Raw genomic sequence first — 26,473 nt, forward strand, 5'->3', positions numbered from 1 at the left:
GATATTGTTTGTAACAATGAAAATTAAAGTTCTTTTTTGAATGAACGCGTTTTACTGTTGACATGTCCGCAAATATACTACTTTCTATCGGTTGATGTACAATTTTGAAAGATTTCACTCGACTTCGGTCTCCCACGGTCACTGACCGCGGTGTTCCTACTGCGGCCACGGTTAGTAACCGGAAAATGTGTTACAGTAGAGATAATGCGATCAGTGACCGTATGAACGCGATCCTATTGGAGATGCCGCGGTCAGTGACCGTATGAACGCGATCCTATTAGAGATATCACGGTCAGTGACCTAAAGAACGTGGTCACAGTAAAGAAACTGTGACGAGTGATAAAGAGAACATGGTTACAGTATACATACTGCGATCAGTGACCTAAAGGATACGGTCATAGTAGGGATACTGCAGTCAATGTTCTTCTATTGGGTTCACGTAAAAATTATAGTGTAGAACGAAATCGGGTTAAAATCACGGATTTTTGTAGAATTATTTCGAACGAATTAGACACAGATGTGCATCCAAAATGTGCAGACGAAGTATGACCACTACAATCTTGACACTACGTAGCACAGAATCCCTCTCTCGTCTTTACAATTTCTGACGCAGTGAAGGGAGCCAGGCCAGCCGGAGTTATTGAGCGGACTGAATCCTCGGGAATGGTGGCGATCTCGTGGATCCTTTCGTCGATCCTCCAAGCGAACGATGCCCGCGTGCCGCGTCTGCCGAATAGAAAAACCGTCTCGAACAGAACCATTGCGAACGAAAACACTGTTGTCTCTCTTCTCGTCGATCCCGGGTGATCGTTAATAGGGAGGAGTCCTCTTCTTCGTCCTTTCAATCCTTTTCTTCTTCTTTAATACATATACATGCATGTATATAATATATATATCTTCCCAGCCTGTTCTCATGAATTTTAGAATTTCTGCCTTAGAGTATTGAAGATACAAAAACTACGATAGAAAACAGAACAGACTTCGAATACTTTTTTTCATCATCATTAGCTTCTTCTTCTTCTTTCGCCCACGGTTTTGCTTCCTCGTCGCTCCGGTTTTTGAAATTTCCACATTCAACATCAACATCGTTTATTACTATGTCATTTAACCTTATACTGCTTATCGTTTATTAGTATTTTTGTTATCATTACCATCGCTCTTACACGTATATATATATATATATATATATATATATATATATATATGTATATATGTATATATGTATATGCGTGTACGTTAAATTCATTAAAAGCTTACCGAGTAGTTTACTCCTTACTTGTATCGTTACTAATAGTAGCGTACTCCTCCGTTCGTAGCTTCATCTTCTCTTTTTTTATTTTGCTCTTAAATCATGTTGTTTATAATACAGATTGTCATGTTCGGCGTCTCGCCGCCGGCTAGAAACTCTTCCGCCTCTATCACGACACACCATCATGCCCTGGACGAAGGATGTTTGTCCCTGTTTCGGGGCGGTCTCCAGTCCGGCACGTCTCCAAGATGGCTGGACTACTTTCAGCGATCGGGCGGCCGCTCGACTCGCTAATTAATCGCTTCGTCTAATCGACTCTAACGCCCCGAAGCCTCAGTTCTTCGCTCGACAAGGTGAACCCGGGGGAGCGAACACAACAGCATCTCGGCTCCCCCTTATCCCTAGAACGATATGAAATTTGTGCATTTCCTCCTCCTCGGTCGTCTTCGGTCGCCTAGAAGCTGGATTCTAGATCGTCCGCTGGATCTTCGGCGGAGAATGGATTTCCCGCGGTTGGATCAGTCCGAGGGAGACCGAAAACGATTTCTACTATGAGCTAGACATTTTCTACGCCGCGCGATGGACGCGAAAACTGATCACACCGCTTTGTCAGCGCTTCGTTGAATCCCGAGTCGATCTTTTGCGTTTCTTCTGTTCTCCGTGAAGAGTCTTCGAGAACTCTGTTCACGCCAATCGATTCGTCGGAGTAACCAATTACTTTTTGTCCAGCGATTACGATTTGTTCTTCGAAGGGCTAGGACCCAACAACCTTGTTCATGGATGAAACGCCTTCTTCTTCTGCTTGGAACACGAGCCGTCCTCTTCCGGGCGAACGCCCGGCTACAATCTACTTCTCAGGTACTCATTGGTTCTTCTACCGTTCGATAGGACTCGAAAAGATTCTGCAACCGCGTCGTTTAGATCCCGCAGTCGAAGCTCTTCTGGTTCTGAATGTTCTTCTCGTACGTTTCTAAGTAGGTGTCCACGTTCTTGTACATCCCGGTGTTCGCCTGGTACATCAGAGTCTCGAGGATCCTCTCGTTTCTGATCGCGTGCGACGGCAGCACGATCTGTAAAATATTTTAAAGGCCAATGGTGGTGGTGTCCATCCTTATATGATGAAGGGCGACTCGAAGGAGTGGAATTGTTGCTTTCTCATTTTTATTCGATTCTGAACACTTTGTTCTCCTAAAAAATCGACTGAGAAGCGGGCTGAGATAAAGAGGTCCCGTAGAAGGAAGAAAAATTTGCTTTGAGGTTATTTCGTAAATTTTTAATGTTTATGGTCCACGGTTAAACAGTTTTTAATTAAAAAATTTTCAATATAGACTCGCATAGAAAAGTTTCTCTGCGATTCCGACCAATTTCTTCAAAATTTCTCTTTCACGTTATGTATCAAACTAATTGTCCTAGCTTCTAAAAAGAATTCAAGTCATACGGTCCTGTATTTAAAAAATGATCGTCTTTGTAGAAGTGTCCGAATATGTGTCATCGAACAAAAGAGGAAGCAACAGTCCCACTGTTTCCTTGATCGTCTCACCCTGATGAGCTCCTGCGGCGATATCCTGTAGAGCTTCAGATCCTTGCTGAGCCTCTCCATGATGCCCTTGAACTCCATCTTCGGGTCGATGACCTTCGCCTTGGTCTTGATCCTGTTGTTGGCCCAGTTGAGCATCGCCTCGAACTTGACGATCTCGTCGACCTCGAGGTCCCTGCACATCACCATCTGCACCATCGATTCGCTGAGCGTGAGGAAGCCGGAGTGCTTGAACAGCTGGGACGCTCTGGTCTCGATGAACGCGAGGATCATGTTGACCAGATCCATGGCGGACGTGTAACGCCAGCAATAGTTCTCCAAGGTGCAGAGCATCACGCAGACGATCCCGATACGCAGGAATTGTTTCGCGTGATGGAAACACGCCTGCAGAAGATCCGGCAGATCGTAGTGCTCCGCTGCGCAGACCAGGCCAGGTATGTTGCTGCAGGTTAGGGGACAGCAGCCCGTGTGCAGGTAATCCAGCAGGATCCTGAACGTCTCCGGATCGAACTCGAGGATGTCGAACTGGAAAACGAGCACGACGAATCGTTAGATCGAAGGGGACACCATTTTTGTTTTCAGTCGGTTTTCCAGGCGTGTGCGCGCAGAGTACAGTGAATTCTCGTTACGGGTCACTTCCGCCGTTCTGGTGACTGACTCTTACACGAAATCTGAGGTTCTCCGAGGTCTTTCTCCGATACAGTGTTGCACGTAGCTCGAGAGACGGCTCTCCACTCTACTTCCACTGATTCCAAATTGTAAGGTTGGCACTGACTCGTAATGAGAATTCACTGTATTTAACAATTAACGCGTCCGTAACGTCGAGTTAGACTCGCCAAAAAAAAAGACTTTCCAAGAAAATCTACTAAATGTGGATGCTGTTTGTTTGTTTCGGTTTGTACAACATTAGCATTTTTTAATTCTACAAATATTTTTTATATTTTGCATTCGATCTACACATGCTTTGTATAAATGCATAAAACCAATTGGGAAAGAAATCGTTGAGTAAAGGGTAGATTTTCATCGAATTCATGTTCGCTATTGCTGTCAGACTGAATAGTTGCTATTCTATTTTAAATAGCATTTACTTTTTAATAGTATTTAATAGTATTTTAAATAGTATTTTAACTATCCTCTTTTTTATTGCCACTCAGTGCTTGTTCAATAATTCCACGATGCTTGTGGTGGAGTTGTTCATGATTCGATCTGGCAGAGTTAATTGTGTATAGAATTAATATTGTTTTTACCTCTGTCTGTGCTAGTTTTGCTCTATCGACCTTCTCCGCGTCCACGAACACGCTGAGCCTTGGCACCGCCAGCTGCTGAGCTTTTTCCTTTTCTTTCGCTTCCTTGTCTGCAATTTAAAGAAGGAACAACGAAATTATGCAACTTTCGCAAGGTATTTCTACAATCTCTGATAAACAAACCGAAGATTTTTATGCGATATAAAATTTGTCTCTAATTCAATTACAATTACAGGATTCTCTCCGCAACTGTTGCGAGGATCTCTACCGTAACTGTCAACATTTTATCCCCACCACTGGGGGATCCCCTTGGAACCAGTCAAGCGGTAAACACGTCCATCTTTCCTTTTGCAATCGCTATCCTTCTCTGCGTTCGGCACACTCATAGTAATGTAGCACATCTACTAGAACTGTCGCTCGGCAGACCCGACGATACGACAGTTACGGGGAGACTACACTGATTTCTCTATATATGTCGCCAAGGCCTGGACGATAAACGTCGCGGAACTATCCCCACTACCGCGGTGTATACCTCGTGAGGAGGGCCTCGGACATTATCAATAATGGATTGGACTTGGGCCAATTTCAAAGTGACGGTTTTAATTATTGAACCAACTGCGAAAACGTATGTGTCCAAAATTATCATATATACTCTGAATATACTTAACCGTAAATGTTGTTTATGACAGCTAATTTGAAGTTGTACACGTAACAAAAAATAATTGACAAATGGACTTAGGCCACTTTCAAAATAAACGGTTCATATTAGGGGGACCCATAAGTAATCAATTATTTTGAAATCCAAAACAAACGTTGTAGTAAATTCAAGTTTTTATTTCTTAATTTATTATATAATCTCCATCATTATCGAGGACAGTTTGCCATCTTTCCTGCAAATTTTCAATCCCCCTCTTATAGAAATCCAGGGTTCGTGAAGCAAAATATGACTGAAGGTGCATCCTTACATCTTCTACAGAAGTGAATGTTTTATTTCTTAAATAATGCTCCAGACATCTGAAAAGATGATAGTCATAGGGAGCAACATAGTAAAACTTCCCATTTGCAATTCTTCGATTTTTTCCTGAGTGAGTTCCGCTGTATGGGGCCGGGAATTGTTAATTTGCAGTATTACACCTTTTCTGTGGACTAAAGATGCCCTCTTTTTCATTAGTTCTGAATACAGCCGTTGTAATTGCTGACAATACAACTCAGCAGTAACTCTTTCTCCAGGTTTCAACAACTCAAAGTGAATTATGCCACGACAGTCCCACCAAATGCACAGTAACACCTGTCTAAGTGATAGGCTAGGTTTAGGGGTTGATATTGCGGTTTGATTTGCAGAAGCCATTGCTTGTAACGCTTTATGTTATCATAAAGAATCCATTTTTCATCTCCGGTAACGGAGATGAGATTCTGCTAAGAAATGGATCTCTACGAAATCTGGATAGCAACGAAGTGAAAATTGATCGACGAATATTCTTGTTGGTCTCAGATAATTGATGCGGTACCCATATTCCTTGCCTATATGCCTTTCCCATTTCGCCTTTGTATAGTTGACCATGTGGGCCCAAGGCTTCTCGATAATTCTTGTATACTTAATTTTGGATCAGCTTCCACTAGAGATTTTAGGGTGTCATTATCAAATTCAACTGGTCGCCCACTTCGAGGCCTGTCAGAGAGATCATAATCACCAGCAGCAAACCTTCTGAACCAACGTTGACACTCGTTGACCTTCAATACATCTCCACAAACATTGCAAATTTTCTTTGTTGTTACCGTTGCACTAAATCCCGCATGAAAATGAAAAAGTATGCAATGACGAATATGATCCTCGGAAGGTACGGACGCCGCTACAAGGATGCCGGGACAGAATTGTAAAAGAAATTATACTTTTTAGATTATTTTGAACACAAGCTGCTTTACCAAAGACTGTAAAAGAATACGTGTTTCCTCTTCCACGATCGGTACAGAACTAAAGGCAAAACAAATTCTTTGCAAATAATTGATTACTTATGGGTACCCCTGATACATCGAGAATTCACTGTACTGTAATGCGATAAGGAACGTACTGCTGCAATCCTGGGAGCTGGCCCAGCGTGTCCGGTCCTCGGTTTGCAGGGTGTTCCCGCCTCCGTACTTCCGGATGCTTCTTCCCCAGGCGGTGAGCCTCCCCAGCGTGGAGAAAGCGCGTTTCGGCATCGGCGAGGACGGCACACTTTTAGGTCTAAACAGGTCAGAGCCAGTATCTCACAGAAACCGCAGAGCGGCACCTCAAGGTACGGAGGAGGGAGAGTTTCAGGAGGTTCTTCGGCCGATTGAGAGGACCATCGAGGTGTAGGATAGTCACGGAGAGTGGATACTTAATTTCGGAGCGTATCGATCTAGATACCAGAATTACGAGACAACGACGAAAGCTCGTTCGACAACGCTTCTTCCTTCCTCGCGTGCGAGGATTCTATCGAACCGATTCAAAGCTCACGATCGTCGTCGGCGCAATTTTCGACTAAATTTTGCTTCAACTCGGATCGTCCCATGCCGGTCCCTCGATTCGAGAAGGTAACTCGATGCACCTACTGTACCTTGCCACTTCAGGGACCTTTCTTAGAGACAATGCACACCATGCAACACCACTCGATTCGTGTCCAATAAAAAATTAAAATACAATCAGCCTCGTAACTGACGGCACACGCTTGAAATCGGAATAACTTTTTTTATGAAAGGACCAAACAACTTCAGCTTTTCTGCCAAACTAGACGGATTAGTCTACTAGGCGGCAAGTAATAAAAATTTTTTAAAAATTGCATTTAGTCTGAATTACTGAAAAAACAAAATAATAAAAGTTGCTTTTCACACATTTTTTATTTGGGCTTGTAATGACAATTTTATAAATCTGTTAATTTTATAAATTTTTTTAGATTTGAGAATGAGAATAAAATGTCAAAAATAGGTTGAAAATTGTGTTATGAAATTTTCACCATTTTTAATCATACTACAACTCATAAACCAGTTTATCAATTTCGATGAAATTTTCTGGATTTATATAACTTACATGAATCTACAAAACACATTTTGTAAATTTTCGTTACAAGCCGAAATAGAAAAGTTGTAAAAAGCAATTTCTACTATTTCCCTTTCGTAATTCAGACTGAACGCAATTTTTTTACAATTTTCATTACATAACATCTTGTAAACTAGTCTAGCTTGGCAGAAAAACCGAAATCGCATGATCCGTTCATAAAAAAGTTATTCTGATTAAAATATATGCCATCAATTGTGAGTCTTAAATGTTCTCCGCAATTCAATCCGATTTAAAACCGATCGAAAACGTGCGTTCCATACCGAAGCATTTTTACCCATCTGATTCAACCTTGCCGGAGATGTGTTTATCAAAAATATTCAGAAAATGCAGCATGCTGCACCCGGAATAAAGGAATTTCACATATTACAGAGAAAAGAGGTCGCAAAGATATTAAAAATTGCTTGAGGAAGATTAGAGAATAAAAATTTCGAGCTGTAGATGTTCTTACATTTTCTAAAGACAGAGAGATAAAGAGTTTCCAAAATTGAAATACAAATATATTAAATAATCGCATAATAAATTGACAGCGTACTGTACTTGTGAAGCTAGAGAGAAATGGCGAAATTTTTCAGAGCGTGCCGAGAAAAACTTCTCGTTTACTATTAAATTTATCCATCGTGAATTATTCAAGAAATTTAATAACCATTAGGAGAATTAATTATTTAACTTCCACGAAGTCGCGTTGTCTGCTTTCTGTCACTCGATCTAGACAAATTAATTTTTTTTCATTTATCTACGAATATTACGGACAGAAGCGACAGCAATTCCGTTGTTCTATTGCGTGAAAATATCTGTGAACATCCTGCGGGAATATTTGCGCACACAGGACTCGCACCGTGCGAATTCCTATCGTAGCTTTCTCCGCGACCGAACCAGAAATTTCATACGTCTCTTTCCTGTGTGCATTACCTTCTCAAGTTACAGCGGTAAAAATAGAGAAGATCCGCGTGATATAGATGCCGTTCGATAGAGCAGTAAGGCGTGTGAAGAAAACAACAGCCGCCAGTGAAAGGATCTTACGTAAAGAGAAACTGAAATCGACACCTCGATCCTATTCTATAGCTCAGAATAGATTAGCATGGACCGGCGTTATTTATTTATTTTTTTTCGTTGTCTCGACTCGAAACAATGCTTCACGGTTCTACTTCCAATTGCATTTCGTACACGGTTCGAGAATCGATAAAGAAAGAAATATAAACATGCCACATGTCATTCACAGTAACGTAGACATCGGATCGCAGGCCCCGATCGCCCCTTGCATCGCAGAGAAAAGTTACACGAGAGCTCGATTGACAGCCGATAGAATTTAGAAATTCTTCTGATCAGTGTGATAAAGTAGTTCTCATGCGGTGCTGTGAGGATAGGAGACATGGAAGTGCCGTGAAAAATACACACAATTACAATTATATAGATATATATAAGTATATGTATCTATGTATATACAACACGAAAGTACGTAACGACACCGCAGGCATCAAGTCCATCACTGTATTCGAGCAAGTGCCAACTCCCTTATCGCTGAACGAATATCCAATTATGCTATCCCTCCTTTACCCCTTTAACCCATTTTTCGCTCATCCGAATAAAGAATCACAAAAATTGGAAAATATAGAAGGTTCAATAAATTTTAACTAAGAAATTTATATTTGTACTGGTAAAAACTTATTTCACTTCAGGTATGTAGAATGGATCAGTCGCAGATCAGACCAACGATTTATATGTAATTTTTGATCAACCAAGTAGGATAATCTTTGATCGCACAAGTAGCACGATCCTGCCATATACAGGGGCAAGTAGAACAGATCAGAAATTGATCAGGAATGTTGCAGGAGATAGCCATTGATCAGGCAAGTGGTACATATCAGTGCCTTGTCAGACAAGTAGAGTAGGAATGTATCTGGTCATACAAACAGTGCAACAAATTTCATAATACAGTAGAACCTCGTCTATCCGAACATAGTGAGGAAACAGGGCCGTTCGCATAATTCAGGCTCACTTTTGTGAAGGTTTTTATATTCAAGGTCACGCGGAGGTCATAGTATTATAGGTCGTTGAATTCGTCTCGTCCTCAGCTATCAAGCCGCGATGACGAAAGCATACACTCACATTTAATTATTTACTAACTTACCCTAACCCTAACCCCCTTTTATTTCGATGGCCTTGATAGCTCGAAAAAAATGATCTAGAGAAATTTTGTTTTGCCCCTTGAACCAAACACTTTTATCCTTGGCCATTTCTTTTCAACCTAGGTTCTTCTCAACCTATGTAGGTTTAGCATTAATCGGTTCGCATAAGCGAGGTTCTAACGTATTTGAATCGATACTGTAGAGGAATTTGTGTTTAACAGGGTCGTTCGACTGTGCATCTAACCGAGCAAGCAACGGACTGCAGACAAGATTCCCATTAACTGGAGACTCTGTTGAATATTAAGGACCAGTTGCTTCTAATTGTAACGAGAAGGGTTCGAAACATCAAAGTCGGTGGCCAAAAATGGGTTAACGTGTCGTAGGCATTTTGAAATCAAATTTCGATCAACGATTTCGCGCCTTTTTCCCGTGATTCGTATTTGCAACGTCTCCGGGCAATAAAACTGTTCGATTCTAACGATAGGAATCATTGTAAAAGACACGTACCTGGGTGTGTCGATTGGAGGAACTTGAAGGAAGTTCGAGCTTCGCAGCTTTTGCGGGCTGAGCAAGCTAGGCACTGGTCTGGCGAGGATTTCGGCGACAGGACACTGAGGATTGCCGAAACCAGCTTGAATTCCGTACAGCATCTCTTGAAACACTCTGAAAAGACGACAATCCGTCACATCCGCTCATCCAACGCGGTTAAAACATTGGCAATTTTACTGTAAACAAAATATGTTGGTAAATAAAGTCCTCAAAATTGGTACGAAGTAACTGTGGCAGTTGCTGCAAATGACACGATCGATTTTGGAATGAAAATTTTATTAATCGTTTTGATCGAGAAATAGCCCGCGGATTTATTATACGGGGTGTTAATTTTAATTCGAGCACCTAAATTATTTCTGCTACTGTTCAAAGTAAGGAAAAATTCCACGACCTACACACCATGACCTTGAAGTGACCTTGAAGGCGAAGAAATCAATTCCCGTTAGAAGAATTTAAAATTAACACCGTGTATACCGAGTATAATCTTAAATCAAATTTATTTCAATGTCAATTATGTGATTATCGTGTATGCTTTTTACACGAGAGAAAAAATAAATATATTGATGACAGCATTATACAATTTTGGATGAAAATGTGATAGTGAGTGAACTATTCATCGATGGTAAAAAATTCTAAAAAATGCAGGTGACGTACATTTCATATACAGCAACCTAATACATAAAGTAACAAGCGTCTTTATCATGTTATCAGAAGGAATTTCTTATCAACAGTTCCTAGCAGCGTTTCTTACTTATTCCAGGATATTTGAATGAAGAATTTTGGTGAATTAATTAGAGGGAATTTCGAATGATTTTGATAAAAAGTTGCTTGCTTTGAAGAAGTATTTTAGTTACCTGCTTCTGACCGCTAGAATAGCTCTGACCCCTATGAATCTGACTTTCTTCTTCGTCTGACTAAGCACCCAGAAAGTCACGTCGAACAGATTCGCGTTCAACGATGCGTTCTCTTGATTGTTCAAGAATACTCGAGTGAAATCCCTAGTGAGCTGATCGTAATCCTCGAATTGGTCTCTGACCGAGTCCAAAAGCGGCGAGGCCGGTCTCATGTGGCCGATTGGTCTCCAGGAACCACGCCTAGGGAAATTTCAAATTAATTTATATTACACCGTGACTCACCCGTTTTGTTGACACACTTTCAACGCAACAATTGAACGTAAAAATCGATCGGTGGCTTCTCTCTATTTATCCCTGTGTTAGCTATTGTATTCTCCATATCACCAAATTCTCAGAAAATATTTTTCTCTATTCTTCTATTTATTATTCACATATTTTTCACTTGTAAAAAAAAACTCCAGGTAATAAAGATCGGGAAAAATATTTCTACGGACTCGACATTGTTGTAATTTGAACTGTACAGCTTGACATTTTTAATGAAAAACGGGACTGTATACTTTTTAAGTTCTACCGAATGGGAACAAAAGTCTCGTGATAATGTTTTAAGAAATGGTAGGGTAGGGGATCCAATTAGTTATTTTTAAAGCATAATAAATATTGGAAAAGATGCATAACATTAACTGATTTTAATGAAAATAATATAATATCTCTTTCTTAATATTCATTATGCTTTAAAAATGAGTTTAATTAATATAGGCACAGTAAGTGGTACCCCCATACGAATTGGATCCTACAGTAATTGGGTCTCTTGCCCTAGTTTAAGTTTAAGAAATTATGTAATTTACTTTCATCAAGAATTCTGTTCTCGTCTCTTGTTTGCGTTCTCACCTGTACGGTTTCGGAATTTTTCCAGTCTCCGCATGGTTAGCCAAATTGACCACAATGTCCTCCAACAACTGCCCCCTCGTCCTCTCCTGCATTCTCGCGAACTTCGGAGCCGAATAGCTCGCCCTCTCTCCATTTACGATCTTCGTTAGAATCCACTCGCGGAACATTGGCCCTGCGAACCGAGGAATTTCGAGTCAGTTTGTCGAATTAGTAACTTCGGCCCTTGTCCAACATCCCTTTTCCAGGGTATTTTGCATGAAACAATATTCCTCAAAATTTGTATCACTAAACAAGTTAAAGAAGTTATTACAAGCACAATCTCATATTGCATAATTTCACCGAAAGAAATTGAAAACAACAATTTTGCACATCAATTTCAAGATACAAGAGCCAAACAGTCCTTCCTTTATTAGTACTTCTGATATGTTAAAAATAATATGCTTCATTCAATCTTTTTACCGTCTTAAATTTCACCCATTGATTTTTGTCATGAATGCATTTTCCAGTCTATAATGTATTTACATATTGCTGACAATAATGTATTCTTTCGAACGCAAACGCTTCAACAAGGTGGCCCCCATCAAGTTGCAAAAATTGTTATTACAGTTTCGCGTGGAGAAGCGGCGAAGTGTTAAAGATAGCCGGTGGCTGACAAGTAATAAAAGTCGTTTCTGTACGGAGTTAGCCGTTTTTAAGACTCCCATTTAACGCGGCCGCGTAAAATAAAAGAGAAGTTGAGAAAACGTAAAAGATAATGGAACGAGAAATCGTCGTAAAAGCGTCGCTTATTACCTTTCTCGAAGACATTTTGTTCCCAGAGGTAGGGCTTATAGGCTCCGACCTCGTCCCTCGTTACAACAGACACTTCGTATCTAGTGATTTTCCTTTTTATACTCGGGCTGACTCGCACCAGGATGAACGTGTGCAGGAAATGCGATTTTATGCACGCCGGACTGAACGCAGTTTTGTCAGCCTCTAGGAACACGACGCACACTATGTCGTTGCCGATGTGTCGTTTTCTTTGCAGCTGGACAACACAAATTTTCAACGTTCAAACATTTAACTATCCCAGTAATTCCACATGACAAACACAAATCATATTACAATTACAATTCTTCCTACAAAAGGGCGCTCATCGATCTCAAAATATACAGGCCAGGCTGTTCATTTGAAAACTTTCCAGCCGAATATCTCGAAAAGTATGAAAAATATTTAAAAAGTGTAAAACACGTGTCCAAGGATTTCGAGGGGAAAAGAGGGGGGCAGTATCAGTTTTTTATTTGGATGGCGTTTTCAAGGTGATTTGAAGGTCAACTTTGCTTTTCCAAATGGAAACCTATATTGTTTATTATGGGATCTTATTGCACGTAAAAAGACCATCAATTTGACCTTCAAATGACCTTGAAAATTCCACCCCTCTTTCCCCCTAGAAATCCTTGGACGCGTGTTTTACACTTTCTTAATATCTGTCATACTTTTCGAGATATTCGGCTGGAAAGTTTTCAAATGTACACCCTGCATGATATTATTGTATCTCAAAATATTAAATAAAATAAATTCCTCAGTCGCAGATTCGAAGCTTCATTGTCTACCTTTTGGGAGTCGTTCTTCTCATAAGGCAACAGCGTGGAAACGTGGAACATGATCTCGATGCTCCTCCAGTTTGTATAGACCGAGTACAGGCCAGTCAGATCGTGGATGGTGTCTAGGCCGCCTTTGTACTTGTCGAAGCCCTTCAGGCGAACTTTGTCGCCGAGAATTTGCAGGAACTCCTCGAACATCGGCGAGTTCTCGTTGTTATCGAGGATCTGCTCCTCGGTGAACTGGCCTTCCTGAACGTAAATCACGCCGACCTTCAGCTCGGACTTGATAAACACTTGGTCCAGCTTGAGCAACTCCTCCTGCGTGTCTGGAAGCTGGCCCAGAGTCAAAGCTGGCTTCACGTTCACCTCTTTGCCTAGACTGCGTACCACTTCCTCTCGATTGTATCTGGAAACGAAAACAAACAATTAATCTGCACAGCGAGCACATCGATCGTTGCTACCGGGGTCAAACTTGATCTTTCATACGCAAACATAGTCTCTCAGGGACGAGGCTGTAGATTTGTATGCTCTCGTAAAAATCGCAAGACTAGATTATCAAATGGAAATAGCACAATCTGTACTTTGCACAATAACTGTAACCGTAGCACGTATTTGTTAATACGTCTCTCCTTCAATGGTCCCTTTACATTTTCCTGGCTGTAGCAGTAAAAAATGATTATTCTCAAACAATTTAAATTCTCGCTAATCGTGACACGATTTCTTCTATTTTAATCTCATATTTATGGCCATAGTCCTGTTGCATACAGAAATTCAAATTCATCAAGAAACGCGCAAGTACCGATCGGCGAAGACGCAGCTAGCAGGGATCAGGCCGTGAACAGTGTAGCTGATGGCCCTGACGAGGATCCGGAACTGGTCTCGGTTGTTCAGCGTCTCCTGTTTGATGCTAAGTATCACCGGGCCGAGGTCGTCGTCATCGGTGAAGTAGTTCCAGTGCTCCCTCTGGTAGAAGTACTTCTCGTAGGTCTCCTGCTCGACCGAGGTCAGCTCGAATCCCTGGTTCTTCTCCCATTGCTCCTCTATGGTCGTCTTCTTCCTGGGCACCTCGTCCGCCTCCGTCACCTCCGGCTCCTCGTAGAAACAATAGTTGTTGTCCTGCCGTCGGAGGTCCTCGTCCGGGTCCAACTCGCCGCTCTCGCTCCTGTCCAACATCGTGTCGGACAGGATCTGCTGTCTCGAGCACTCGATCCAGTAGCCGGGCGTCGGCACCAGGTTGTGGGGGAATTCTGTGCAGAACTCCTCTGCAACGAGAAAATTTCCAACAGTTCTCTTAATCCGTGGACCGCGACTGTTCTCGCGAAAACGATCCGGGAATTTAAGAGGCGAGTCACGTGTAATAAGCCGAAAACTAAGCGATCTTCCGGAATTTTTTCCCCGGGGAACCGTGCGAACAATTGTCTTGAGATTTTTACGGTACTTCGACGCACTATCGGAGGATCAAAGAGAATTTTTTTTTATTCGGAAAAATATTTATCGTGGACACAAAGGGAATTTGTTCAGCGCGTTGGTTTCGATGCTGGCGCGCACCTGAAACTGAAAATTTGAAATTTCGAATTTTAGTGAAAGTTATTGAAGAATCGTGAAAATTGTGGCATTCGTAATTGAAGAGTGTACTAGTGAATTGGGTGAATGCTTTTACGCTGTACGAACTTGTGAATGAAATGATTATGGAGTATGGTTTATCAGTAGCACTATCGAATAGAAATATTTTTGAGAATCGATTTCTACTCGCTACACGAGGCCTCTTCTTAAAACTACTCAAGAATTTGATAAGGTTACCTTCGAGGTTGTTTCTTTCGCTCTTTCGATTAGATTAGGGATCTTATACATTCACGAAACTTACCTTGTACTCTAAACTAGATTATACAGCTAATCTTACATGTACAAAAATTCACGGTATCTTAGAGTAAAACAAAAACGATTAACATCGACTCCATTAATCGTCCCCTTTAACCCTTAACTGCCGAGATGAATTTTTACAAAATTCACAAACACAAAAATTCTCAGTACCTAGCATTTTGTCCACATATTAAAAACGAAGACTTTAAAAATCTCACATTATTATTAGTGTAAATAATTTTTTTCACTGAGGCTCAGCAGTTCGGGGTCAAAGTTTCTCTGATCTCACAAATCATCGATTAACCCTCGAATGGCGGGACTCGGATCCACATGGGTAAATTTTGATCCAGAGTATTAAACATTCTATCCAAATCCGATTTTTCTAGTAGCCAGTTCAAATCATTAAATTATTAAATATTAGGTCGTCCCAAAAGTTTCTTCCCAACATGAACGATCATCAATTCGGATTTATTATTTTCTAAGCATCCTCTTAGTTAGTAACTGTGCTTTTTCGCGTGTATCAATCGAGACCGAAATATTTTTTTGGGACATCCTGACTGAATCGGGAGAGAAACGAGAGCGATTTAAGGGCCACGTACATTAACTTGTTTTTAAGAGGGTTTTAAACATGGCGTGTTTTAGAAAATACTGAATAAATACAAGAATGTAAAAATGAGCCATGAAGTACATTCATGACAAATACACAGTCTTTGTCACTATACACACTGTGATTTCGAGTCTACAATTGGGAAGCGTAGCGCAACGAACGCGGTCGATTGCAGCTTTTCCAGACGATAGTGGGATTGTTGTTGTTGTAGTGGTAGCGTCAGAAACGCGGGATCGTTCTCGTAAAACGTGAAACCATTTTTCGCCTATTTTTGCCGGTAACGTAGTCACTCTACCTTATCGCAAATCTACGGAGTCTTGGCTCTTAAGCATCTCCATCGCTCAAATCCCACTATCGCAGCGCCGATAAATCTATCAGCTTCAGTTCCCCGCTGCGAGAGCAGTACAAACAAACGGGCGGAAAGTGTTCGCGCAGCTTCTCGCCGCGAGGGAGGCCAAACAAAGACGTTTGCCGATGCCACGTGGAGACGCTGGGAAATCACTATAGACCGCCTCGGTTTGAAATCATTAACGGAGAAATTCGATCCGCCTCGGAGAGGGTCGCACGGGGCGCGCATCCCTCACGGATACAAGGGAGGAAAGGGAAACAAGAGAAGGATGCCAGCGTCTCGCAAACGTTTTCCTCTCGCTGCGCGATCACTTAGGCACGTATCGCCGATAATGCTTTGCTCCCACGCTAGCCCTTTCCCGAAGCTCGTTCCTTTTTGTCCTTCGCGTCCCTCTTCGGCAGATCTTCTCCCACTTGTTCGGGAACGGTCGTCTTCCGGGCGTCCTCAGGCTTTCGACTCGTTCGTGGACAGTACACGGTCGATTCACTGTAAGGTAGAACACCAAACTGTTTGCAGACAGGCTTGGTATTCGAACTTATAGTGAACTGGCCGGGGTGCATTCATCCTGGCTCCCTAAAGTCGTCTTTCCGCCCCTCTAATCTCGGCTACCTCGCGCTGGAACTAATGGCCTATAGTGCTCCGCAAATTCGATCGTCGATACGCCGCGCCGCTCCAGTTTCCTCCTGCTCCGTGTCCTTCGGCGACCCTACTGCTCACGGAGGATCACCAGACGCCCTACGGTGAAATAACACGAAGACCCTGCCGCCCATAGGGTCGTCCTCTTGCCAGGAAGTCAGGATCGAAAGCGTCCGATCCTTCGCGGCCCTGTTTCGCGACCAGAGAACGATTTCCCGAGTCCTCTCGCAAGATAAAACGCAAACTTTGCTATTAGGTGCACAAATTACCTCGAGGCCCTCGCAGTGAGTCCTTAGAATTAAATTTTTGACTTGCAAGATTTTTATAGGTAAGATTTGATTTCTTGCAAGATTTGGTATAGCGAACGATCAAATTATCGGGGCCTCAGCACAGAAACGTACTTTTCGTTTATGTAATAAAATACCTTGTTGCTGGACATATATTTGCAGATTGCAATCATTAGTACTTCTCAGAAATATGATAAGTAGACAGCAGATTTTTGTGCAAAGTAAAAATTGTTGACATTTATTTCTTTCCTCGATAATAGCAAAAAGCTGGAAATAATGCAACAGTGTATTTAAATTAGTTAAATGATTTTACAGTTTTCCATTTAATCGACTAATTTTTTATATAAATGCATGAAATCCTTAGTCTTATAATAAGCCTCCCTTCTCAAAATTGAAAATAATTTTTCACTAAAAAATTGGTTGCTTTAACGTATACAAATAATAGCCTCTAATAACTCGATCCTCCTCTACAAACGCATGGAAGATGATAGAGCTAATAACCAACAAATTCAAGAAATAGTACTTCTTTAAACGTATTATTCTTTTCATGTTCTTATTTCCTTTTAACACGTTGACTGCCATGTCACCCATACGTGGGTGACGGAATTATTTGTCCAGGTTTTAAAATGAATTTTTACGTTAATATACTCATTGTACCTTTAGGGTCTGTAAAATTCAGGAAAGTTGGAGGACTACTCAACATCATACACTTAATTTTTTTTCAATTTTTATCTCATTAATGAACTTACTTTGATTTCATGGAATTTTTGAGGTTCGGCAGTTAAAGTGGTAATTGACTATACTGAATATTTAATTGTGCTTAGCTTGCATTTTATCGTGCCAGAGGTCCCCGATTGCTCCAACAATTTCAACAATCATTTCACGAACCAATTACAACCTCCGTACCTTCGACGCGGATTCAGAAACAATTTCACCCAGCTCTTGCAAATTAGCACAGCGCTTGCAACGATTCCAGAAGACAATAGATCTTGTTTCGAAGCCGTCCATGAACGAGGAATGGAAACGTTTGATCGAAACGGAGCTCGACACGAGCTCGAACATCCGCGTGAAAACCCGAGTATTAACGATTTAACGCGCCCGGGGATTATTTAAATAAGATTCCTCGGGCTCGTGTTCGTAATTTCGAGGAGCCCGACAACTTCCAGGATACTTTAATTTCCCCGGATTAGCGAACAACGCGATCTCCGGCCGAGCAAACGCCGACTCCGTCCGGAACAACAAGTGACTCGAGTATGCAAAACATGTTTGTTTGCATTACGTGCCTCCGGCTGGTTTCGAGAGCCGCGTTATAATTGCGGCCGGTGGCGGATGTATTGCTAGCAGTGAACACGCGTCAAATTAAATTCCCCGCGTTTTTATTGCCCGGCTTGATTAACAGCCCCCCCCCCCCCTCCTTTTCCAAACTTTTCCATTCGCGTTTCTCGCCGCGGAATATTCGAACAAAAACGCAGTTTTTTTTCGAAAACAAGCATTAGATCGTTGCACACGGTTTGTCCGATTTTCGAATGCAAATGTTCCAAAACGTTCCGGTCAGATTGTTACAACTGGACTGCGGGTCTTTGTGCAAAATAAACATTTTCTGTATCTGTTATAACCAGACTGCGGATCTTTATGCAAAATAAAAATATTTTCTTTCTTAACTCATTTGCATCATAAGGAAGTACGAAAAGAAGGCATTTATCACCAAACATTTTTTTTAAATTATATTTAAGTACAAAAATGACAAGTAAAAGAACTTGATATTTCAGCATTATAAGAAAAAATAAATTAAGCGTATATATACGCTCCGGTGATAGTGACCAGGAAAATTGAGCGTATATATACGCTAATGATGCAAATGGGTTAATACGTTTGATAGGTTGAAAATAATGTAACAGCGTTTAAAAAATTTTCTGATGTTTTTATTGTGTTAAAATACGCCTACCCATTTTTCTCATAAATGCATAACATTGGGTAGATGAAATTTAAAATAGTGGGAGGACTATCAGATTTGAAGCATGACAATAGATTATTTTCAATATCGTTAAAATTATTATAGGGACAAGGAATTTTCTATTTGGTTTCTATTTGTCGCAATTGATGAAGAGAATTTTTATTTTGCATACAGATCCGCAGTCTAGTTGTAACAATCAGGAGCAACTGAAAAATTTCTTTTCTGCTTCAGTAATTTAGTAGTTAGAAAATATTGTATCAACAATTTCCAATTTCTTTGATTTTTCCAATGAACAATTGACAGAATATGTCGGTTTTAACAATGTTAAATAAGTTTTACATCGAAGTTATGTTGTTTTAAAGTTGCTATTAAACATCGTGTATTTCGTGCGCAACAACCTAATACAAACCTAATTTAGTGAATTCTCGATATATGTCAACAACACATACTCAGGCCTCGGTGACATACACAGAGAAATCACTGTAAATACCTCCAACATTTCTCGCGCTGTTTCACTTAAAATTTACGCAATCTCCGATTTTTCTTGCAAACCGATAAATAACAGAACATTTGCTGTAAATCGAGTCACTATATTATACTGCGTTTCGGTGCTTCAAACTTCAATTTTTCAATAATTTCTTTCTAAAAATATTGGTATTGACTAATCTATGCTCCATCACCGTGTTAAAGTTAGACAATCCAACTGCAATAACAATTCCTCGAAATACATGACATCGATTGTACAAATACGATTAATACAAGAATTTTAAAGGGACATTCGATTAACAAGTTGATAAACAACAGACTCGTAATCGCGTTTCCTGCGCGGTTCCGTTCAGCTGGAAGTTGTCCATTTCGTTTCGAGATTACATGCGTGCAGGACGACAGATAGATGTGACGTGGTAATCGAACGATTATGTAACTCGAATGCTGTTAAAGTGTATTTAAATTTAATTATAACAATATAACAACACGACGCCGACACACGCAACGACGAGTGACGATAAACGTCAGCTTCCGAACGACTAATGAGCTAGGCACGCTGGTTTTCCTTCGCAAGCACTCATGCCAACAATGACGCTGAAATTATGCATCCTTCGCTCTCGTATCGCATGTACAATCTTCTAAATCATAATTGTCCGACGTTCGCAGCGTCATTTTTTTAAACCAAGCATTTCTAGAACAATTTTCAAACGCGGTACAGTTTCTACTCGATACACGTCCAAAACACGGGTCTAGCCACTGACAAGTATCGTCCAGGAGACACGAGATATACCCCGCGGCAGTGGGGATAGTTCTGGGACTTTTATCGACTATGCATTTGGGACATATATAGAGTAAACATTGTAAATGTTCAAATTATAATATTTCTGATCAGTAGACTGAGGATGTTTATGAAAAATATAATTTGTCTGCATTAACTGCGAGACACCGGAGCTACATTGCAGTTAGAATTTTCAAGATGTTTTTAAATGTTCTTTTACTTGCGTTTGACGTATTTATTTTTGCCACAAGTGCATAAAATTCCCAGTCCACTGATTACCCACGGTGAATTTCCGTAGCAGAAATAAATTGTGCTAGCAGACACTCGACGTTCGGGAATCCGTTTCGCGCAGCGATCATTCGATCTAGCCGAGTTACCATTCACTCGCATAGTTCCCTCGCATAGGACACACACCGAACCGCGATGGAAGCAAGAAACTGGTAGGAACCACCTGTAGCTTCGGCCCATGCATACGCGCGACCGTAAAAAGTTTCCCCGGTTTTCCTTCCTCCCTTTTCTCGGCCTATTTCGAGACGGAGTTTCGTACGATAGGACTGATCTATAGATCGCTCGGTGACCCTACCTGTGCACGCTTGCGGCGGCAACGGGAAGATCAGCGTGTTCGATGATTTTCTTCTCGCAACTGCGCAGCCTAAACTTTGTGGTTTGAAGCTGCGCAACTGCTGCATGAAGTCCGAGCACTCCATCAGCGCCACGTCAGCGAAGTGTAGATCACAAAGTATTTGGTTCTTGAACCTGCGAACCCATTTTCATCACTCGTTTTTTGTCATTCGAGTGACCACCGTCACTGTCATTCGATCCTTCTGTGCGAGGACAATTTTGCAGCTGTGTTACCGCCAGTGTTGGGCAAAATAGTATTTGAAATAGAAAATAGTAAATAGTTTATTTTATTTTTAAAGCATACCTATAATCATGCGAATAAATTATCTTATTTATAAGAAAAAGTTTATGAAATACTATTTACAAAATAGTATTCTATTTAGAAAATATTGAAAATAGTGAGACTTATTTTGTAGGACTGTGTAAAATAGTATTTCAAATGGTTGACAGTAACTTATACTTTTCTACTTATATTATATTTTGTATTTAATATTTAATATTTTACATTTTTATTATATTTTGTTGTGTGTAATGTTGTTGCGACATTGTCCTCTGTTTATCAACATGTTTTATGCAAATATTCGTAATTAAGCTACAAATAATACTTTGTTAACTATTATAGTTTCTTATGCCAAAAATTATAATTGATAATGTTAACTATTTGCTCAACTTATTTTCATTGTAATTTTTGTATTGTATTTTCAGTTGCAATTTTTGAAGGTCTCGAGCCTCGAACAGTGCAAGTTGGAAACAAAGTTCCAGAATCGAAATAAACGGAAGTTGCCGGAGTGAAAATATTTAAGAAATGCGAACGGAGTTTCTAAAGACTTCGTGAGAATAATAATAGTTTTGGAATTCGTGGAAACATTATCGTAGTGCGAAAACAATCGTCTGGAAGTTTCATGAAAGTCTAATCCGGTCGATAAAAATTGAATCCGTGGCGTCCCGACGGCGGTCGTTATTGGATCAGGCCGACCCTCTTATCTCGTCTATCATCCTTTATTATCCCGGATTCACGCAATACCAATTAAAATCAGTACGACGGGAGAGGAGTGCTTCGAATCACGAATCGAATCAAATTGTTTTCCAGGCAATCGAGCTGCTAATACGCTTACTATCTTCGCCGTTCTTCGAATCATTAATTAATCAGAAAATCGCTCGAAAGATTCCTCGAACTTAAACTGGACGTGGGTGGTCTCAACTTTAATCGTTAAACAGCAATTATACAGCTCAATTAATTAGACTCAAAACGAGAAAAATATTCGAACTGATTTGTTATTTTACGAAGCAATATTTTTTATCAGTACAATTTAAATATTAAATTTGTTTATCTTGAATGCAATCTCTATGCAGGCGTTACAATTATGAATTTTTTAAAATTTAATAACAAACATTTTTAGATCTTAAATATTTTTTAAATTTACGAAATTTTAAAAATCTGTGACCTAAACTAATGAAAACAGAGAAGAATGCAGCACGCTTGTGATTTTTGACAAACAAAATTATTTTTACACAATCGTCTGGGGAACAAAGGCTTGTTAGCTCGGTTTTGTAGTGATATTCCAAGAATTAATTAAAAAATTAGCATAGCAATTTTAGCTTGCAGACAAAATAAAATGGTGGATCAAACCCGGAAGCAAGTCGAGTTACACTCGATCGTTCTCGAGTTTCGCAAAAATTTACGGGCTCCCGCGCCATAGTCGCCCGGAATCATCAATTTTATACAACGACAGCAACAACAACACCCGTGGCAAAAGAGAGAAACAAAACAAACGCGAAACAAGTTTAATCGCACTGATGGAAATTACTGGAGCCGGCGTGATGCGCGTTCCAAACTTTACGACCGGCGGATGTTTTAACTGATTGAATCGCGGTCGGCAACGTTCCGTGACAATTCTCTCTGAAAAAGCATTATATTACAGTCGGGAATAAACTGTCGAATAAAAACTCCGAATAAAAAAACTGTCGAATAAAAATAAAAGTCGGTAAAAATGAACACGAGTGAACAATAATAGCACAGTTTATCTTCCGGAGACGGTTAACGATCTCGGCTTTTCGATCGCTGAAATCTTCAAAGACTTTTTCAAGCAAAATCATACAAACGTTTTCATTCAGAAAATTTTAAGCAAGGAATACAATTAAATCTGCACGAATGACCATAAAAAGTGAACACTTGTATTTTTCATTGTTTGAAGAAATGCTCCATTGTTTCCTTAATTCTTTGGAGAATATTAATCCTCTTTGAAGAATATTAATTATTTAAGTCCTCCTTTAATCCTCGGTGTCCTTCCGCAACAAAAGCATTGAAACGATTCTCTAAAAATTGTATTCCACGATGGAACAAAGGAAGGAAGTACACTTGTACAACATAGAGCAAAGCAAAAGCGGACACAATAATAATTTCAATAATAACAATGATAATCAATAATAATTTAACAGTTTAAGTTCGTAGTTTAATAGTTTAACCCTTTGCACTCGAAGCTATTTAAAACGAAATATTTCTTTCATATTTTTTTTCACGTCATACATACAAAAATGGTGCAATTTAAATACAAACAAATTTAATAATTTAAAAAGTATTTTGAATAATAATACAGCAATTTTTAGTGGTGTCTTACAGTCGCCATTCGAGTGCTAAGGGTTAATAGTTTTCAATAATAATTTTTCTTGCAGAAGTATACAGATTTAACATAGAATTTAATATTAACAGCTTATAAACATTGCATATGAGCTAAGAATGCGATTTAATTCTCAAAATATAATTGTCCAATTTTTCCAAACAATGCAGAAGAGTTCATAGGGGAGGAAAATGCTATAAATTAATTCACTGCAACTCGTTCGAGTGAAATCGTTGAAATATAATCGTAGAAAATGGAGGATTTACAGAATCGAAGAACACGTGAATTTTCACCGGAGGGTCGTGTACAGGGGTTGAGAATCCTGCGGTAAAAGTAAAAGTTCGCCGGAAATAAAGGGCGATAACAGTAAAGCTTTACGGCGAGCTTTCCCGCAAGTAACAGGGTAACGACGGATCGTTACCTTGAGCCTAAAAGGGTTAAAATCACTTTAGCCGCGTATAATCGAGAGTTTTGTTTCGGAGCCGAGGCACCGAGGGCGCAATACAAATGATCCCCATTTTCTCAGGACCCGCTTCGCGCGAAATAGCAAACGGGGATATTTATTGCCCGACCGAACCGTGGCGTTTTCTCAATAAATAGAGAATTAAAGCAGCTGTCCGACGAAATTAAGGGGGGTGGGGGGAAGGCACGGTCGTATCAACGATATTGCCTTGCCCCTGTGCAACAGACACCGTTGTGTTTCTCTGATACTCACCGTCTAGCCTGTTTCTGTTTCGGCCCCGTGAGGTTCAGGCCGCAGCTGTTACATTTTAGGCATTCCTCATGGTAGTGATTGTTGTCGTACAACGGCGACGGCTCTTGAAACAATAAATTGTAGCAGGTACAGTGGTAAATATTTCATGCTAGTTGACGTCGCCTCGACTGAACCAAAGGACGCTTTATTAGCTTGTCTTTCTTCGAAAAGGAACATTTTTTTATTTTAGAGCTACAGCGAAGTATTGATCCAAGCCAAATCCTCGGGTCCGTGACGTAGATCGTGCAGGGCTATTTTTTGTGACCGCGACCACCGCACCGAACGTAGAAAAGGACAGCGCTTGTAAACATGGACCGCGCGGCCGAAGGCGCACTACACACCCTCGATTAAACCACTAAATACAGTTCAAATTATATCGTGTTTAGTGTCATTTTAAACAGAAAAATGCCACGAATAAGCTGGCGACAGTCCCACAAATGATATCGTGTTTAGTGTTATTTCAATCAGAAAAATGCCACGAATAAGCTGGCGAAAGTCCCACAAATGATATCGTGTTTACTGTCATTTTAATCAGAAAAATGCCACGAATAATTCGGTGAAAGTCCCACAAATGATATCGTGTTTAGTGTTATTTCAATCAGAAAAATGCCACGAATAAGCTGGCGAAAGTCCCACAACTGATATCGTGTTTAGTGTCATTTCAATCAGAAAAATGCCACGAATAAGCTGGCGAAAGTCCCACAAATGATATCGTGTTTAGCGTCATTTTAATCAGAAAAATGCCACTAGTAAGTTGGTGGAAGTCCCACAAAAAATAATGAAAAATAAGGAAGTTTTGTAATTGGATTAGTAGTGGTCACACCGATATATCCGACCCGGTGTAGGATTACGCGGCATGTTTACACTTTACTATAACACTTCGGCGACTGAGGCAGCTCGAGCTACGACCTCTCGCGGGGTGTGCCCCCCCCCCCCCCCCCCCAGCGGAGTTCGGCTTAGATCAAGACTTTACCGTACTATTGTTGCTCTTTTCATGGACTGCGGACCTTATTCGTATTTATATTTTCCTGAGCTAATTTTTAAAACAATATAGAAAAGAACGAGTGTCGATGGACAAAAGAACAAGTATCTAAGGTAGTTGTATCAACCCTAAGTTAAATATTTTACTTCCTGTTAGAACATATGCTCCCAATACGTAAAATCAGCAGTCCCAATTGTCACAATTCGTTCGCACAATCGTGCCTTTGAAATTCGAATTGCATGTGTGAAAAGGAACCATTTTCTACTTTGTCTTAAACTAAATTCAATAAATTGACTTACTTGCTTCGTACGAAATTGATCATTTTTTTTTAGAAATGTGTCTTATAATTAAAAGAATAAGAGATTATGCAATTCGTATGTGTTACTCAGCGAGCAGTAGTGCAAAAAGAAGGCTTTATATTAAAAAATAAGTAAGAGATACAGGGAAAGTTTCCCCGCCGGGGCGCCCGCCCGAGTAAAATTCTTCTAATGAAGATAAAACGGTTATTTAAATTAATCGTAACTTCAGTAGAATGTGTTTCAATCATTTAATCCTAAATTGATGGAAGTTTCGTTTATAGGGTATCAGAACTATCACGATAATTAAATTGCAATCGGAACTTCTCCGAGTTTCTGGCTCCATTAAGCTCCAATTACATCCATAATTCATTGGAATTCGGTGCGCTCTGTCCATCAAAGCTTGCTCCCTTCTTTTGAATTAGCAACAGTTCGTCGTTAATAATTGTAAGAAAATATTCCCCGGTGTAACCTACTCTTGCGCAACATAAATAATAAAATATCAACATTTTAGGAATCATTTGGCACGTTTAATGTCTTCCTGGAATATTAAAATTAACTTCTCTGAACCTGTTATCAAATTTATAAATGTTTTATTATATCTACTGGAGTTGTAAATTTTTGCAAATTTTTCTACAAGACGTATTAACGTAAAATTGACACAGTTCAATGTCGACAGTATGAAAATACTGTTTAGCAGGCTATAGACCAGCCTGGGAATCTTTTAAGCTCTGAACTCTCGAAATTCGCACAAAGTTTGTTCATAAAACGGTAAAATAAGGCGGACAATTAGGTGATCTAATTTAACCGAGACATCTCGTGTTCTTCTAAACTTTTCAGACCCAGGGAGTCACGCTGATTGATTTCCGAGCCCTCTATACGGTCTCCTATTAATAACACGAGTGCAGCTCTAAAGGAGCATCACCTCGAGGCTCCCTTCGCACCTGACGAGAACCAAGCCCGTCGAATAAACGCGTAAAGTGGCTGGAACAAACGTGAACACGAGACGTGCTTCCCGTCGGTCCCATTTTCTCCCGTCAGTTATCCTATCGATCAATTTCGCTCGGCTCATCCCCTTCGAGCTCGATCGACAGTTTCTTCGCGGGCGTTTCTTCTACACCGTTGGCAAATACTTT

General features: G+C 40.3%; 1 protein-coding gene across 1 annotated transcript in view; it reads right to left on the reverse strand.

The window, feature by feature from the left end:
• Positions 1 to 1,291: 1,291 nt before the first annotated feature.
• The window catches only part of Rsh (Rap GTPase activating protein radish), a 179,189-nt gene continuing 154,007 nt past the window's right edge, over positions 1,292 to 26,473 (reverse strand). The window contains exons 10-21 of the mRNA XM_076803554.1: positions 24,021 to 24,123; positions 20,650 to 20,822; positions 13,909 to 14,371; positions 13,119 to 13,515; positions 12,319 to 12,553; positions 11,527 to 11,698; positions 10,639 to 10,878; positions 9,743 to 9,898; positions 6,100 to 6,254; positions 4,034 to 4,140; positions 2,790 to 3,311; positions 1,292 to 2,319 (exon numbers count right to left, since the gene is read on the reverse strand). Of these exons, the coding sequence (XP_076659669.1) occupies positions 2,167 to 2,319; positions 2,790 to 3,311; positions 4,034 to 4,140; positions 6,100 to 6,254; positions 9,743 to 9,898; positions 10,639 to 10,878; positions 11,527 to 11,698; positions 12,319 to 12,553; positions 13,119 to 13,515; positions 13,909 to 14,371; positions 20,650 to 20,822; positions 24,021 to 24,123 (2,876 nt within the window). The 3' untranslated portion in view covers positions 1,292 to 2,166. The remainder of the gene's footprint in view (positions 2,320 to 2,789; positions 3,312 to 4,033; positions 4,141 to 6,099; positions 6,255 to 9,742; positions 9,899 to 10,638; positions 10,879 to 11,526; positions 11,699 to 12,318; positions 12,554 to 13,118; positions 13,516 to 13,908; positions 14,372 to 20,649; positions 20,823 to 24,020; positions 24,124 to 26,473) is intronic.

The sequence above is a fragment of the Halictus rubicundus genome, chromosome 2 (assembly GCF_050948215.1).
Source record: "Halictus rubicundus isolate RS-2024b chromosome 2, iyHalRubi1_principal, whole genome shotgun sequence".
In the NCBI taxonomy this organism is placed as follows: Eukaryota; Metazoa; Arthropoda; class Insecta; order Hymenoptera; family Halictidae; genus Halictus; species Halictus rubicundus.